Genomic DNA, 16,112 nt, shown 5'->3' on the forward strand with positions numbered 1-16,112 from the left:
GTCTCTTCCCATTCACCTGATTTATTGTAGTACAACCTTATTATTTATTGAAAAGTAATTTTACTTTTTGCTACAAATAATATATTATAGATGTGGTGTTTAACTAAAGGATAAAATGGTCATCTAAATTTTTACGGATATTTTGGTAATTCAAGTTTGGGCTTTATATTTCGAAGATGGAATCAAGATAGTGGATTTAAAAGCAAAAAATTTGGACTATTTGAGAAAAAACCCTAAATCAACTTTGATCGAGGAAAGTAATGTTGAAGCCATCAATTAGTAAAATAAAAATGGGAGAAATTCAAAAATAGCCAGATTTACAATTGATCGTTCAAAAATAGCCCAGTTTCAAAAGTAATCGAAATTTAGTCATTTTTCATGTAAAGATAAATCTGAGCGAAAACACTGTTCAAAACCCGAAAATACCGGATAAGTATGCTACAAGTCCAGAATAATATGATAGAGCCTGCAGCGAGTACACGTGCTCCAAGTATAGTAGAGACAGCTACACGGAACTTCACTATATTATGCTCTATCGCTCTCTATTCCATCAACAACCACAGCTAAAGTTTCAGAGAAAAAACTCAACAGCAGCAATGAAATCCGCAGCAATTTCCAGCACAGATTTCAGAAGTTTCTCGAATCTTCCATCAGGCCAAACTCCAAACTTAGCTCACCGGCGCGTAGCCGAGCGGCTCCTTTTACTGCCGAAGCCAGGCGCTTCACTCCCGAAAAAAGTAGGTAGCAGTAGTAATGCCAGAAGTAAAACATCTGTTTGCTACACAATCTCCGCTAGTTATGGAGATAAGGAATCGGATTCAGTTAGTTCGAATGAGTATACTTCTCCAGCGAAAGCACTCCGGAAACTTCTAGAATCGCCGGGAATTCATCAAGGCCCTGCTTGTTTTGATGCTCTCAGTGCTAAGCTTGTTGAGAGAGCCGGCTTTGATTTCTGCTTTACAACTGGTATGTCTTTTTAAAAAATATATTTTTTACTATGTTTAAATCATTTTATGTTTTTACTTATTTGGTTGTCTCGATTTAATTTCTCATTTGAGGAGTATCACTTAATGGAATGCGCTCCAGTCTCAAACTATTTGGTATCAGCTATAAAAATCTCTAGTTAATTCAGAGGATTCATGGTAATTTGACTATTTTTAAGCTAGTTGTTGCCGTATTGCAATGGTTCAACTTTATTCGGGCTTGGGAGTAGCTTATACTTGTGGAGCTCTCATCAGGGGAATTCTGATGAGAAAACTTTGATAAAAATGAAGAATGAGCATCATTGATTGTTGAGGGAGTTCTTCAATTTAGGATTTCTGATTATTTTGACATGCATTGGTATTAGTTTGATTATTGGAAATGATGTTGAGAGTTTCATTTGCTTGGGAAATTCTCGAGACCAGTGTGATCAGCTAAATTTAGAGTGCTGGGTATATTAAGGTGTAAAAGACAATTTGGATTGTCACCATCTCTGAACTTGACAAAAGCAGGATAAAGTTGCAGGTTTGTTCTATGTGAAGCTGAAGATGACAAAGGAGGAGATGTCATGTTGTGTCAGATGGGATACTTCTGATCTCGTTTGCATGGAAATCCTAAAAGTAATGGATTTGATGTTATCAGCCTATTGTATGTGCTGGAAATGTTGATGTTAAAATGACTCTCTTGTTCGGACCACTATGAAAATATTATTAGGGATATTGAAGACAATAGATAGAGACATTAGCCTCTTGGCTGCAGAGTGATTTTCTGATATCTTTCAGGAGTTGATATGAATTTCTTATGATAGTGACGAGCCAATACCAAGGGAAAGTCAGAACCTTGCTTCAAAATTCGTCCTCCCTATTGAATTTCATGAAAAATTTTGTGGCATATTTTCTTTATCTATATGGGAACTTATTTTTAATTTGTTTATTTTGATGGAAGTTTCTCCAGTAAGGAAGAGCTCAAACTACTTGTCAATGCTCAAGCAACTTATGGCTAGTTTGACAAAAAATACCAAAAATGCTCAAGCAACTCATATAAAAAATTTTATGGTGATGCAGGGTGTGAAAAGAGCAGCTTCCTTGCTAAACTGTCCATTCTTTCTTCTCTGTCTAAAAACTACCTCTCTCATGCGAAAATAAAATGCCCAAGCCCATATAACTGGATCTTGTCGTGAAACAAAAGTTTTTTTCTTTTAATTAGCTAGTAAAATATGAAGTCAGGAGATAAGCCTAGAGTGAGACTTTTTTGCTCTTAAGTTAATTGTGGAATTAAAAGAATTTTTAAGCATCTTTTGTAGTTCTTGCTAGGTTTATGCATACTACCTGGTTAATGGCTTCATAGTGTTGCTAGTTTGTCCATCCAATACCTCGGAATCTCAGCTCCAACCATTCTGCTATTGGGGCAGCTCGTAGAGGCGTTGAGGTGTGTCTAGTCTCTACAGACTGTAGGTACTGGAAATTAACTAAAGTGCGGTATTAGAAGATTCACTACATTAGTGTTTGAATCTTCTTCTTTAACTAAGCATGGATTTATTGTGAGTTGGCAAAATACTTACAATATGTTCTTTCTTAGCTAATATCTGTAAAACATCTGTCAGGTTTTGGAATATCTGCCACACGATTAGGAGTGCCAGATACAGGACTAATTTCTTATGGAGAGATGGTGGCTCAAGGTCAAGAGATCACACAAGCAGTGTCCATACCAGTAATTGGAGATGGAGATAATGGATATGGTAACGCCATGAATGTCAAGAGAACTGTGAAAGGATATATTAGAGCAGGTTTTGGAGGAATAATCCTCGAAGATCAGGTTTGTGTCGGTCTAGGTTTTTTATCCTCTACTTTTTGCCTTAGTATTCTTGTTTCATTTCACAACTCTTTATGATTTTTTCTATTTCCTCCTCTTGAAATGGTGTTGACAGAAGTTCATTTTCCTCCTCAATTAATCTGTAAATGCTGTCTCTTTTGAAGGCTGGACTCCATTTTTCCTCTTCTCCATGAAAGTTCTTGTAGAAATTGACAAGGTCCTTGATTTCCACTGGGTTGTCAATGGAAGTGCCATTTAAATTTCAGCTTGTCTATTTGGTTGTATCTCTTATGTGCATTTTCCATTTTGTGAGAGACTTCGTGTTCATGTCTCCCTCCTTTTTCCATAAAATCTGAACTTCTGACTCCAAGAAATTTCTACTGCTTAGGCAATTTTTTGGAATTCCATGAGAGAGAGAGATCGACTCAGCATGCTTAGCTTCACGTAATGGTCTTGTTTCTTTACACTTTGATTTGAGAGGGGGTAGTAGAAAGGAACCTGAAATTTCAGAATTTTCCTTTGTCGTGTATGCTTTGCAAGGAACATTGTGTCTTCTACTGGACACACTTATTTAGTTGAATCAGAAAGCAAATGAGTTCAAACTTCCTCCTTCCCCATCTTTTATTCAATCCAAACAACAGAAGATATGTATATATTTCACACCCTCCACCATTGCCATTTCCTCTTTCTGCCGTACCTCTTGCTGAATCTTTTTGGTTATTGAGTTAGTATCATGAATAAGTTTTCATCCTCTTCCTTTCTTTTTTCTCTCTCTTACCATTCATGTAAATAACAGTTGTACATTCTTATTTAGAAATGTCCAGTAATCAAGTCAAAGAAGTCAATCGACTTTAGATAACTGGGTTATAGATATTAAATATACTGATTTTCATGGGCTTATCTCCAAAGATTTCAAATGAGTCATCTCACAAACTGCAATATTTTGGATTTTGATTATAAATCTATGCTAGCGCTCCAGGATGTAAATGTTTTAGGTTTCATAGTACAGATTATAATTTATAAGACCTATATAGACAAAAACTACTGTAGCATAGAACGACCTTCTTGCCAAACTTAATGTTACTGTGGTTGACTTTTAGCTGTTGTACATGCTATTAGAGATGGCCACTTTCCCTTGTTTAGGACTCAAATTAAGGAGAAGCATTTAGCTTAACATGTCAATAGATTTTTAGTCTTTAATAGTTTGTTTTGCAACACAGTTTTGGTCAACAAATGGAGGTCTGGCTGCATCTCTTTAGTAGTATTTATCGTCATGTCACATATGGCTAACTGTCATGGCTTCAATTTAAGGGGTGTTTGACTTATTTTTAGTTCTTTTTCTTTATTTAGGCAGAACTTTCTGAGCAATGAGCAGAATTGCAATTTACTGGATTGTAGTTATAACATTCAAACTTCATGTGTTATACTTCTCCCGGCTTTATCTAATACTTTTATTCGTCCAAAAAGTTGTACTTTCTCCCTGCTTTGTGTATTTTTGGCTTAATTAATACTTATGTCAAAAGTTAAATTTACAGCATATAGCTGAAAGCCTGTAAATTCGTGCTTTTTGTGAATCCCCGTTTCCCACCTCAACCTTGTTTTTGGACCTAATCGTGTATGATGCTGTTTCTGTAGGTTTCTCCCAAAGCATGCGGTCATACACGTGGCAGGAAGGTCGTCTCTAGAGAGGAAGCAATAATGAGAATAAAAGCGGCTGTTGATGCTCGAAAGGGAAGTGGATCTGACATTGTGATTGTGGCACGTACTGATTCTCGTCAAGCAGTCTCTTTTGAGGAAGCACTTTGGCGGGCACGTGCTCTTGCTGATGCTGGAGCTGATGTTCTGTTCATTGATGCTCTTGCTTCCGTAGAAGAGATGAAAGCTTTCTGTGATGTCTATCCGCTGGTTCCGAAGATGGTATGCCTTCTTTCCCAGATTTTGCATTGGGTAGCATGTTTATATTGTTCTAATATAGAAGGTTCCACTGTAAGATGTCTATTCTACTTGGTGGTGTCCGTATGCCTGTCTCAGAATGAAGTAGTTGTGATCAATCTTTCTCATGGTCAGGGCTTTGAGTCTTGTTATACTGGAGGAACTTCCAATCCATTTGGTTCAAACATTTCTGATAAGGCTTATACAATTGCATCCAGGCAAATATGCTTGAAGGTGGTGGTAAAACGCCAATACTCACTCCTATTGAACTTGAGGAACTTGGATACAAAATTGTGGCATATCCACTTTCCTTGATGGGGGTATCAATATGTGCAATGCAGGTTAGATTTTGTACTTCATATTATCTTTTCTTACAGCATTTTTGCTTATTCATTCAGGTTTTACAGTTAGGTGCATCCTGGAGCATACACATAAAAACAATACACTTGCGCTATAGATCAAACCAACCCAGAATTTCCTTTTCCACCCTCAAAGCAAGTATGATGGTGGCCCCATGAGAATAACTTCTGAGGACGGAAATCACTTACCACCAAACTGCCCCTTCTGCTTCCCTACTTGAGGAATATGTTTTCTTCTTTCTTTTTCACTTTTTTTTTTTTTAATTTAGATTTAGTCATCTCAAGTTTCTTATACTGTGAGAAGTTGCACTTTTTGGACAATGTGGAGCAAGCATTGAGAACTATGCAGTGAGAGGCTATAAAGCTATAGTAAATGTTTATGTAGTTTGTGGTTTAGAGTGTTGAGCAAACAATCAAAATACCCTTTCCCGATTTCTCTACCGCGGAAGAAGTATTTAGGCAATATGCGAAGAAATGGCTTTCTCTAGAGATCTCTTTATATAGACAACAAGATGCATTTAGCTTGCTGTTCTTCCATTAAATCAAGCATATCCTTCTGAGGCTTGGAAGGGCTTCACTGAGTAAGTCATTGGTTTTCTTTATATTGTTTCTAATTCTTTTTTTTTCATCCTGCAATTTCTCCTGGATGTCGATAAAACAAAACTTGAAACAAAAATAGCTGCATTTCTCCCAGCACAATTAGCTTTTAAGTGGAAAAAATTAATCCTTTGCCAACGACTGGCTTGAGTTATAGACTCCATGACAGCTGACCTAGAAAAATTTCTGCTGCACGACAGTTTAAAAAAAGGAGTTGCTCTGTTAATTAGTTACTGACATCTTCAGGATGCACTGTCTGCCATTAAAGGAGGTCGGATACCTTCACCTGGAAGCATGCCTTCATTTGAAGAGCTAAAAGAAATCCTAGGTTTCAATACCTACTATGAAGAAGAGAAGTGTTATGCAACAACAAACAGCCAACTTCCTTCTCTGAAAGGTGAGCAAAGTTGTCAAATAGGCTAAGTATTTGAAAAGTCAATTTGGATTCAGGTCTTGTGCAGATCCTTTTAGTACTGATCCGAAGACATTCATTACCTCGTTTCCACATTTAAATATCAGGTGATTTCTCATCAAGAAGCAACGAGTATGGTGTTCAACCTGGCATCCCAGCTGATACAGAACAGAGGGGTCAAATACCACAGAACCCTGTTGAGGTACTGATTCCTGAGGTATATGACAAATTTTCTGGAGAGGGTGCAAAAGGAAATTTCTCAGGGATCTGGTCTCGGAAATTAAGAGTAAAAATTACTGGAAGAGATGGATCCGAAAAGCTAGATATCAGAATTCCTGTAAGTTATTCTCTTATGCTAATTGTTTTTGAGAATGAGAATGATAAGGTGAGCCTTGGCGTGACCGGTAAAGTTGCTGCCATGTGACCATGATGTCACGGTCGAGCCGTGAAAACAGTCTCTTGCAGAAATACAGGGTAAGGTTGCGTACAATAGACCTTTGTGGTCCGGCCCTTCCCCGGACCCCGCGCATAGCGGGAGCTTAGTGAACCGGGTTGTCCTTTTAATGAGAATGATATGCTTTTTTGTTTTATTTTAAGCTATTAAGTATATGAAATTAGTTAACTCAAAAGCTATTAATGTTTAAGAGAATATTTACGGTTATGATGCATGCCTAAAGGGCACACATTAGCATTAGCATAATTGATATTGTCTCAAGGTGCCAGAAAAGAAAAAGAATAAGACAATTTAACAATGACTTTTCAAGAGAGATCAGTTAGGTAAATCACTTTGAAGATTTGTTGATTTAAGCCTTGTAATGCTAACATGTCTATTCTGCCCACCGAAATTGTTCTGCTGCATGGATTCAAGCATTATACTCGAGCTTTGTGGACCAGCTAAACCGTAAGATCTGTTTTTTTTTTCCGAAGTTGCTTCAACCACCCGACTGGGTGGCAGTGAACTCATTTTTTTTTTTTGGGGGGGGGGGGGGGGGTATTCCCAGAGTATCAGCAAATGTAATAATAAAATGGATTATTAGTTTGGCTATAGAATCTTGACGCGCTTTATGACTGTAGCAGGTTAGAGTGGTTCTCTTTGGTAGGCCAATAAATAAAGAAAATTGCTTTAAATATAGGGGATGCCATTTCATCTACATTATAAGCTATGTGAAAAGACTCCATGAAAAGAGAGTACTTATGGTGTGAAAAGAATTTTTCTACATCATGAAAAGAAAGTACTTGATTCCAGGTTTTACTGCAAGTATGAAGATTTTAATTTTTAAGAGACAATGATACCTTCGTTTTGAATAACTGATATTGGCGACAAACCGTGCTCCAACCATTTTGTTGGATCCATACTTGTTTTATCATTACCATCTTTATTATTATTATTATTATTTGGGGTTGTTGGGGGGGGGGGGGGGCAAGCCGGGTGTTATAATCACTTGCACAAAAGCCGCTATGAGCTCCTAAGGAGTGCACTAGAGCCATTTCTTAACTAAAGAAGATCGAACTCATGTGCTTTAACTTAGGAACCTTTTCTTTGTTTCACTAATATTGTCATTCTTGTGGGAGGTATCTACAAGAGAACATATGAGGTACCTTTTTTATTTAACTTTATGTTTGTGTTCTCCTCAGCATTATGTGGTTTCTTAAGGTTCATCTATATACATGATCAATTGTGGAGCATGGAAGCTTATAGTCATTATTTGTTGCATCAAGATCAATGGTTTTCTAAAATTTTGACCACTTATCTCATTTCCTCAGGCTGGATTTTTGGAAGGAATCACAAACATAGTTCCAGGTATGTTTAATTGGTTGGCAATGCTGTTTGAAAGCCAATCATTTATGAAAGTATTGCTGAAAAGTTTAGCATGTATTTTTTCTACGCAGCATTGGTAGGTGTAAACATCAAGGCTCTGTTGGATGATGCAACTTTAGAAGAGGGAGGGAAACAGTTGTTGGATTTTCAGGATACAATGGGGGACAGAATTCAGGTTTTTTTGGAGTAATGGATCTTTTGTTTTTCAACAAAATGCATTTTGATAAATAAATCTTGGACAATCAAAAATAATTTGGTGATTTTATGTATATCCCTAGTTTAGCTTGTACGAGCTCCCATATATTTGTTTCACCTAAAAGAAGTGAAAGGTCAAAGGAGGAAAGGTGGTGTCGTATCAGTGACGAAGCTGAATCCTATATCTCAAGTGTCTTGATTTGTTGACTCAATGTGATCAAAGACTGATGTATGGTAACAAACAAATACGTTGGGTGTAGATACATAACAATTGTACGACTATTTTACTCACCTTGTCACATCCCATGATTGGAAGAGAAATGAACGAATTTTTCTTCGTTATTCCGTTTAAATTCAAAGTTATTCAACTTGGGTATAGATAGTGAAGGCAAGGAAAGTAGAAAAGACAAATATAAAAATAGAACTTTCTGTTTAGATATGTACTCTCCCATTTCCTTTATAATCGAAACAAACCAATTACAATAGCTTCTGGGGAGAATTACATATCCTTTTTTTTTGGTAGAAATACGAATTTATTATTCATTAACTAATTCTATTACATAAAGCAAGAGTCTCATTGGGCTCATTCGTAGGTACTGTACTGTTTACATTAGGATTGCAAGTTACAAAAGGGTTAAGTTCAACTAACTTAGCAAATACAGTAGTAGATACAAGCCTAGATTTAGTACAGTCAATCTTATCATCATGGACTGTTTTCAAAAGTACTTTCGGGGGTTGTTCCAAAAGAGAAAGAGGGCTATTGTTTGCTTGCTTGGATCCCTGGGTGGCTAAAAAGTGAGCAACTTTGTTTCCCTCCCTGAAGTTATGCCGGATCGACAAATTCTCCAGTTTCTTCAGTAATGACCTGCACTCAGTAATCAAGTTAGAATATATTGAACAACTATCATCTTCAAGTAGACGAAGTATATCTGTAGCATCAGTTTCAATCTCTAAATTAAACATATTTTTACATAGGCTAGTTGCAGCCCAGTCTTGAGCGCTAAGAGCTCCATATAAGCAGTGTATAGGCAATAGTTGAGTTGTAGTAACCTAAAATCCAATTCCCATGGCTATTCCTAAAGATTCCGCCAATGTCTCCTTTCTTATGTTTACCTTTGAAGGCACCATCGATGTTGAGTTTTAAGGAGAAATTTGTTAGCGAGAGCCATTTTATAGAGATGGTAGTAGTTGGAGGGGTGAAGTTAGGGGAGTTAGTGCAATACTTAAATTCTTTGCAGCGCATGATAACTATGTAAGCGGTAGCTGGCTGCATTTGTTATTAAAAGAGTTGTTATTTCTATTGAGCCACAGATTCCAAATAGCAAATGGAAAGAAATCGTCCCATGAGATACCCCAATGATCCAACGCAATGTTAGAGTCTTTTAATTTCGTGAGCCAATGCTCAGAGTTTTGATGAAGGGGAAGGAAGTTGAGGTGCACATCGCTCCAAAATTTGATGGCTATGGGGCATTCGAAGAAAACATGAGTAATTCTCCTCAACCCCTTTACATATAGAGCAGGTAATGTTAATGTTAAGGCCAATTTGATGCAGATAATTTTTGGTGGGGAGCCGGTTATGTGAACATTGCCAAAGGAGATATTTTATCTTATGGAGTGTGTTTTGCTTCCAAATCCAATGGAACTTCTAGGAATTGGTAGGTGGCGTGGAGATTAGTTTATAAGTAGAGTTTGTGGAAAAGATACAGTTTGATGTATGGGCCCAAGTGGGAATATCTCTAGTGTTATTGATTGTGTCAAGATTAATGGAGAGGATTTTGTTCCTTATTTCCGTGGGCAGAATAAAGGATAGTTTTGAGAGGTCCCAATTGTACGCCGTCCAAAGATCCTTGACTTTGAGGGTGTGATCATTTTGGTTCATTGGCCCATGAATGATGGTATTTAAGGGTGGGAAACCCGGAATTTATGCGGAGGACCAACAATTAATATTTCCTGGATCAATTATCCATTGAAGACCTTAATTACAGATTTTCCAACCTATTAGAATGTTATTCCAAATGAAAGAGCGGGAGGTGGGATTTCTCTTATGGCTATATTTATTAATAAGCGTTTTGGCCCATATAGAACTAGGATTATTGAAGAGTCTCCAAGAGAGACTGGCTAGAGAGATAAGGTTTTTTTCAGCAGCTTTTCTGAGTCCCAGGCCCCCCACATGCTTTGGTTGAGTGACAGTGAACCACTTAATATATCCCTCTTTGTACAAAAAAGGCAATAATTTCAGCGTATTTTACCTTCAAAAGAGCCTTTCTCTCAACTTTATAAAGTCCAAACTCTAGCTGCCGCTGGTAACGTTCCAAAAAAGATTCATGATTTATTCAATGTTTAAATTTCACATTTCCATCAGACCAACTAGTATAGTATGATGGTTTTATAAGAAATTAGATATCAATTCACAGGAGGAGTTAATTAAACATAAATTGCTCGCGGACAACCAAAGTTGTATAAGGATACATGTAGTAGCAATGTGAGATTTAAACTATTTAATGACAGAACTATTATTTTAAAGTTTTTATGTATAACAATGATATATCCCTCTATTATTAATCAATGCTTAACAATCTCTCGTTATAATACCCCCATAATAAGTATGTGAAACAGCCTATGCCCGTATCATCATAATGTTATTCTACATTAATTTTGGGAATAAACCAATATGCCAATTGCAGCACAACTAATGTCAAGATTAATATACAATGATTAATTAGCAACAACCAAATTCCAGGATTTAACATTGGGTAACTTCCAATAAATATTCCTATAATATGATTCAAGTGTTTAATATATGTGGCTTGGTGGAATAAGCGTTTAGCTGATGAACTTCTTTCTCTAGGCTTGGTGGGATCCAAAACTGATAGTTCTCTGTTCTATATGCCGAACGCCGATGACAAGCTATTTTGTTTAATATATGTTGATGACATTTTGGTTATGGGTTCTAATTCTGCTCATATTGCAATTCTTATTGCCAAACTGCAAACTTAATTTGCTGTTAGAAATTGGGGAAATTATCTTATTTCTTGGGCATTCAAGCCAACTGGACGCATGAAGGATTACATTTGTCGCAAGGTAAGTATGTTAACGACCTTCTTAATCGTGTGAAAATGGGGTCGTGTGGTCCTGTCTCCACACCAGCTTCAACCTCATCCAAGCTCTCCACAACTGTGGGCGTCCATTCCATGATCAGACTCTCTATAGGAGTACCGTTGGAGCTTTACAATACTTGACGTTTACTAGACCCGATATAGCGTATGCGGTTAACAAAGTTTCACAGTTTATGCATTATCATTGGGTTGCTGTCAAACGTATTCTCCGTTATGTCAATGCTACTTCCTCTCATGGTTTATTTCTTTCTCATGGGTCCTCTGGCTTGCTTCATGGTTATTGTGATTCAGATTGGGGAGGTGATGTTGATGATCGCAAGTCTACCACTGGATTCGCCATTTTTCTTGGCTTTAATTTGATTTCATGGGCTTCTCGAAAGCAAAAAGTTGTATCGCGATCGAGCACAGAGGCTGAATATCGTGCATTAGCTGCTGCTACCTCTGAGATGACATGGGTTGAGCTTCTCCTCCGAGAGATTGGATGCTTTACCACCTCTATTCCCATTCTCTGGTGTGATAATCTTAGTGCTACCTACTTGACTGCTAATCCCATTTTTCATTCTCGAACAAAACATATGGAAATCGTTTTTCATTTTGTCTGTGACAAGGTTCGTGGAAAGTCTTTGTCGGTCAGGTATGTGAGTTCTCATGATCAAGTGGCCGATGCTCTCACCAAGCCTTTGTCCAAGGTTCGCTTCCAAGATTTGAAGCGCAAGTTGACAGTTGTTCCACACCCTGCTCAACTTGAGGGGGCGTGTAAGGATAATGTCACGTAGGAGTTTGTGTGGAAGTCTATTTATATGTAATTGCTGAATATTAGGATTGGCCTGAAGATGTTAAGATAAAAGGTCGAGATAAAGGCAACATCACTTTCTCAGTAAGTGAGTTGAGAAGCGTTTTCTACATCAAGCAACCCGGTATTTTGATCATTTTCTCCGAAATGTACTCTTTTTTCCTCAACAATTAGTGATATGTGAATATAAAAAATATTAAAAATATGCAAAACACATTGACTTGGGATTTTGGCACGGTATGACAATAAACCTACATAATTAGCAGAAAATAGTCCTAGTTATGAATATTGGCACAAGTAGTCAATAAAGTATATCATAACAATAATGTGTATATCAAAACGTATTCATAACTTTATTTTTCTTTTTTGTATGTACCAAAATGTATATTAAAACTTCCTTGTTTGTATATCTAAAATATAAAATTATAAATATAATTATTTAAAATTTCTTATTGTCTCTATATAAATGTATCTCACAATAGAAATAATTATATTGTTGGTATATTACAGTGTTTAATGCATCAAATAAAGTGTATTCCAAAATATATGTCACAGGTTTATTTTCCTTCCTATATATATCAAAAATTTGTTTTCCTTTCTTTGTATATTAAAATATATATATCAAAAGTTTTTTTTCCTTCGTTGTATATCTTAAAATATAACACATAATTTCTTGTGGATATACATAAATATAGATGTTTGATGGGAAGAAAAACTATTTTTTTTTAAAAAAAAAAGGAAGAAAAGAGGGGAGAAAATATAAGTTTAAAGTTTAGTCTGCTAAAGAAATTGTGAACTAGTAATAAATAGAAATATGAGTTAATTTGAATGCTGATGTTGGGGATAATAGGATCAATTTATGGTACTTTTCCCTATATCTCGTCTTAAGGTATGGGATTTTGCTTTTCCCTTCGAGTTCGAATTTCACGTGACAATGCCATTGCTAACAGCCATTGCCGTTATCATCGTAGCCGGTTCTAGGGCTTTCTCTTATTTGTAGAGATGGGAATATGACGGGGAGAGAGGAGGAGATGTTTTTTTTTGGGATTTGTGTCATGGCTCGCCACATCATCATACTACTTAGGTGTCACTTGACATATATTTTTACCATATGGAAAGCTTATATAAGAAAGAGGCTAGAACTTATAGGAAACTTATAGGAAAGTTCTAAAGAAATATATAGGTTTCAATAGGAAGTCTATTATAGAACCCTATGGATTTTCTAGGAAAGTCCTTGGAAGATTCTAGTTATGTTGAGAATTCTAAGGAGAGGTCTTACTTGTAAATAATAAGGGACTTGTATAACAACTAATATTACGCACTAGCCCCTACGAGACTAGTATATAAATGGGTCATTCATTTGTAAATTCACCAAGCAAAACAATCAAATTCTCTCTAATATAAAAGCTTCCTTTGGCAATGTTGTTGTGTTCTAACATTCTCTTAGCGATCTTTAGTGTAGTAGACTAACTTGGCATATCAAGAACGTGAGCAAGTTGTGCAAAATTGTGAGTAAGTTGTCAAGTGTCGCACATGCGCTTAGTTGAAGACTAAGGACGTGACAATGTGGTATCAAAGCAAAAGTTATGACTGACTAAAGGAATGTTAGAAAGAATACAAGAGAATGCTAGAAGGAAGCTTTGTAGGGAACCACAGTCGAAATTACCAAGGGCGTGGTACTTTCAAAAGGTACCAATGTGAAGATCCCTAAGCGATGCAAAGCCTCAATTTACTTGACCGAGGTTGCCTATGGCGGCGACGAAAGTGTGCTGACATAGAGAAGGGGCTATGTAAGATTGAAACATGGGAGTAGTTCAAGAATGATTTGAAGAAGAAATTCTACCCGATGAATGTGGTGTACGAGCCTAGGCCGAAGTTATGGGAGCTCCGATATATTGCCACAATTCGGGAGTATGTGCGCGAGTTCACTTCCTTAATGTTGCAAATCCCGTCGTTGTCCGAGGAAGATTCCCTTTTCTACTTCATGGATGAGTTGCAAAATTGTGTAAAGTCGGAGTTAAGAAAACATCAAGTAGCCAACATGGACGAGGCCATAGCGGTATCCAAGTCGCTCGCTGACTTCAATATAGAGCCTGCCAAGTCCAAAAAAGACAACGCAGAGAGGGATGGGATAGATCATGACAAGGACAAAGAGAAAGGCATAGCCGAGGTACACAAGGGCAATGGCAAGGGGTCATCCCATAACAGACTGGGTCCAAGAGAAATGGCAAGGGGTCGAAAAAGGAAGCGAGTATGTGCCTAAAAAAGGGTCTGCTTTTTTAAAAAAGATTTGGGGAAGCTTGCAACAATGATCGGAAACTTTGCTCATGCACATAAGGGTGACACAGGAGAAATCGTCAATGTTAGTATGTATGAGTCCACCAAACAGTAAAGTACTTGGTCCTCTATGAGGTTAAGCTGAGAATGCTAATAAAAAGGTAAGTAAAGGAGGCAAGGGATGTTTACGTGGAAAAATCCCACACAAGGGGATCAAAAAACCACGACCTACACTTGTAGGCTTTTAACTCCACTAACTTGCAATCTCACTATTACAAGCCACTTTGTAATAATCCTATTACAAAGACTTCAATTAACTTGTGAGTCTCTTACCACAAGCCACTTTATAACTCTCCTAGTTACAAAGGCTTTAAACTTATAGCTAATCCTAGTCACAACATAAACTCGGAAGTTTACGGATTTTTGGTTTTCCTAAGACAAAGCTTCTAAGAAAGCAAAATAGGAAATACAATGAAGAACAAATGACAAGATTACAACTCAACTATGGATATACATAAACTCATTACGAAACTGATCCTTAGTGGAGTTGTCTTTTTGTTCTTGATACACCGGTGACTTCAATGCCGGATGAACACTGTTATGCTTGAGAGAATATCACTGAATGCTCAATGATGTTGTGCCTTGCACCAGGTTGTTGTATCATAAAATACATCACAATAGATAGTGATGTCAATTCTTGGTACATGTTTCTTCCCAATGAGAAGTGACTGTTGCACTGTCTGCACAGTCATTTCTGTGCAGTTGCGTTCCAGCTGTATAATTGACTTGTACTTCTGTCAGAGAACACTAAGGGACCAAGTCCCTGTTGTGTTCCTCTTTTGTACCATTTGCGAGATAGTCACTTTCTGCTGTTAAGTTCCAGCTGTACAGTTGACTTGTACTTCTGTCAGGAAACCCTAAGGGACCAGGTTCCTGTTGTGTTCCTCTTTATAATGATTGCGGACAATCACTGACTTGTACTTCTGTCGGAGAACCCTAAGGGACCAGATCACCAGGTCCCTGTTGTGTTCCTCCTTGTTAGGAGTGTTCATAAAAATTCGAACCGACCAAACCGATAACCAAACCAAACCGATCAAAAATCGATATTTTTTGGTTTGGTTTTGAATTTTAAAAAATCGATCAAATTTGGTTTGGTTTTGGTTTTAATCACAAAAAACCGAAAAAAAAACGAACCAAACCGACTATAAGAGCATCTATTTCAAATTTATTATTACATCTATATATATGTATATTTTTATACAAAGTTTCAAAAATTTAATGGTAAGTGTTAATAGTTTACACTTTTGTATAGTTCTTTACCTTTACATTCTAGTTTGATTGATAGTTTTCTTTTGTTAAGTGTAAGAATCCATTTCGTATTAAAAATAATATATTTTCAATTGAGTCTTTAAATTATTCATCACTATTTGATTCAATTATCATCAATATATCTCGGTAAATAATAGATTTATCAACGGGCAATTGATTTGATAGTGTTACGTTGAAACTGTGGTCTCCGGAATATGTGTTTGTTAGTGTGTGTCTTATATTTAAGAAAAAACCGACATATAACAGAAAAAACCGGAAAACCGACAAAACCCGACATAAACCGAATCGAGAAAAAATCGACTTAATTGGTTTGGTTTGGTTTGTTTTTAAGGAAAAACCGATCCAAACCGAACCATGAACACTCCTACTCCTTGTGGTTGTTCATTCATTTGCTGGAGATCAGACTGGACATTTATTCATTTGAAATGTATACCACGTTCTCTATCTGGTTCTTTACAATAAGTTTGTTAGATCATCAAAACATAAGAAG

At 36.8% G+C, this 16,112-nt stretch overlaps 1 protein-coding gene across 3 annotated transcripts; it reads left to right on the plus strand.

The window, feature by feature from the left end:
* Positions 1 to 423: 423 nt before the first annotated feature.
* LOC107809819 (uncharacterized) lies at positions 424 to 11,598 on the plus strand. 3 transcript variants are annotated; one of them, XM_075225515.1, is made up of 9 exons: positions 424 to 966; positions 2,585 to 2,796; positions 4,429 to 4,710; positions 4,944 to 5,066; positions 5,928 to 6,078; positions 6,201 to 6,430; positions 7,858 to 7,894; positions 7,984 to 8,087; positions 11,515 to 11,598. In XM_075225515.1, exons 1-9 carry the CDS (start codon positions 528 to 530, stop codon positions 11,581 to 11,583), a joined length of 1,647 nt encoding a protein of 548 aa, XP_075081616.1. In that variant the 5' UTR covers positions 424 to 527; the 3' UTR covers positions 11,584 to 11,598. The 3 variants fall into 3 exon arrangements, with proteins under 3 accessions (XP_075081616.1, XP_075081617.1, XP_075081615.1); XM_075225516.1 differs by lacking the exon at positions 11,515 to 11,598 and adding an exon at positions 8,191 to 8,449; XM_075225514.1 differs by lacking the exon at positions 11,515 to 11,598 and adding an exon at positions 8,196 to 8,449.
* The last annotated feature ends 4,514 nt before the right edge of the window (positions 11,599 to 16,112 follow it).

Source organism: Nicotiana tabacum, chromosome 11, assembly GCF_000715075.1.
Source record: "Nicotiana tabacum cultivar K326 chromosome 11, ASM71507v2, whole genome shotgun sequence".
Classification (NCBI taxonomy): Eukaryota; Viridiplantae; Streptophyta; class Magnoliopsida; order Solanales; family Solanaceae; genus Nicotiana; species Nicotiana tabacum.

Coding starts and splice junctions, on each gene's coding strand:
- LOC107809819 (XM_075225514.1), top strand. CDS start 528: ATGCTCTATCGCTCTCTATTCCATCAACAACCACAGCTAAAGTTTCAG. Junction 5,067..5,927: donor TATCAATATGTGCAATGCAG/GTTAGATTTTGT, acceptor TGACATCTTCAG/GATGCACTGTCTGCCATTAA. Junction 6,431..7,857: donor AGCTAGATATCAGAATTCCT/GTAAGTTATTCT, acceptor TCATTTCCTCAG/GCTGGATTTTTGGAAGGAAT.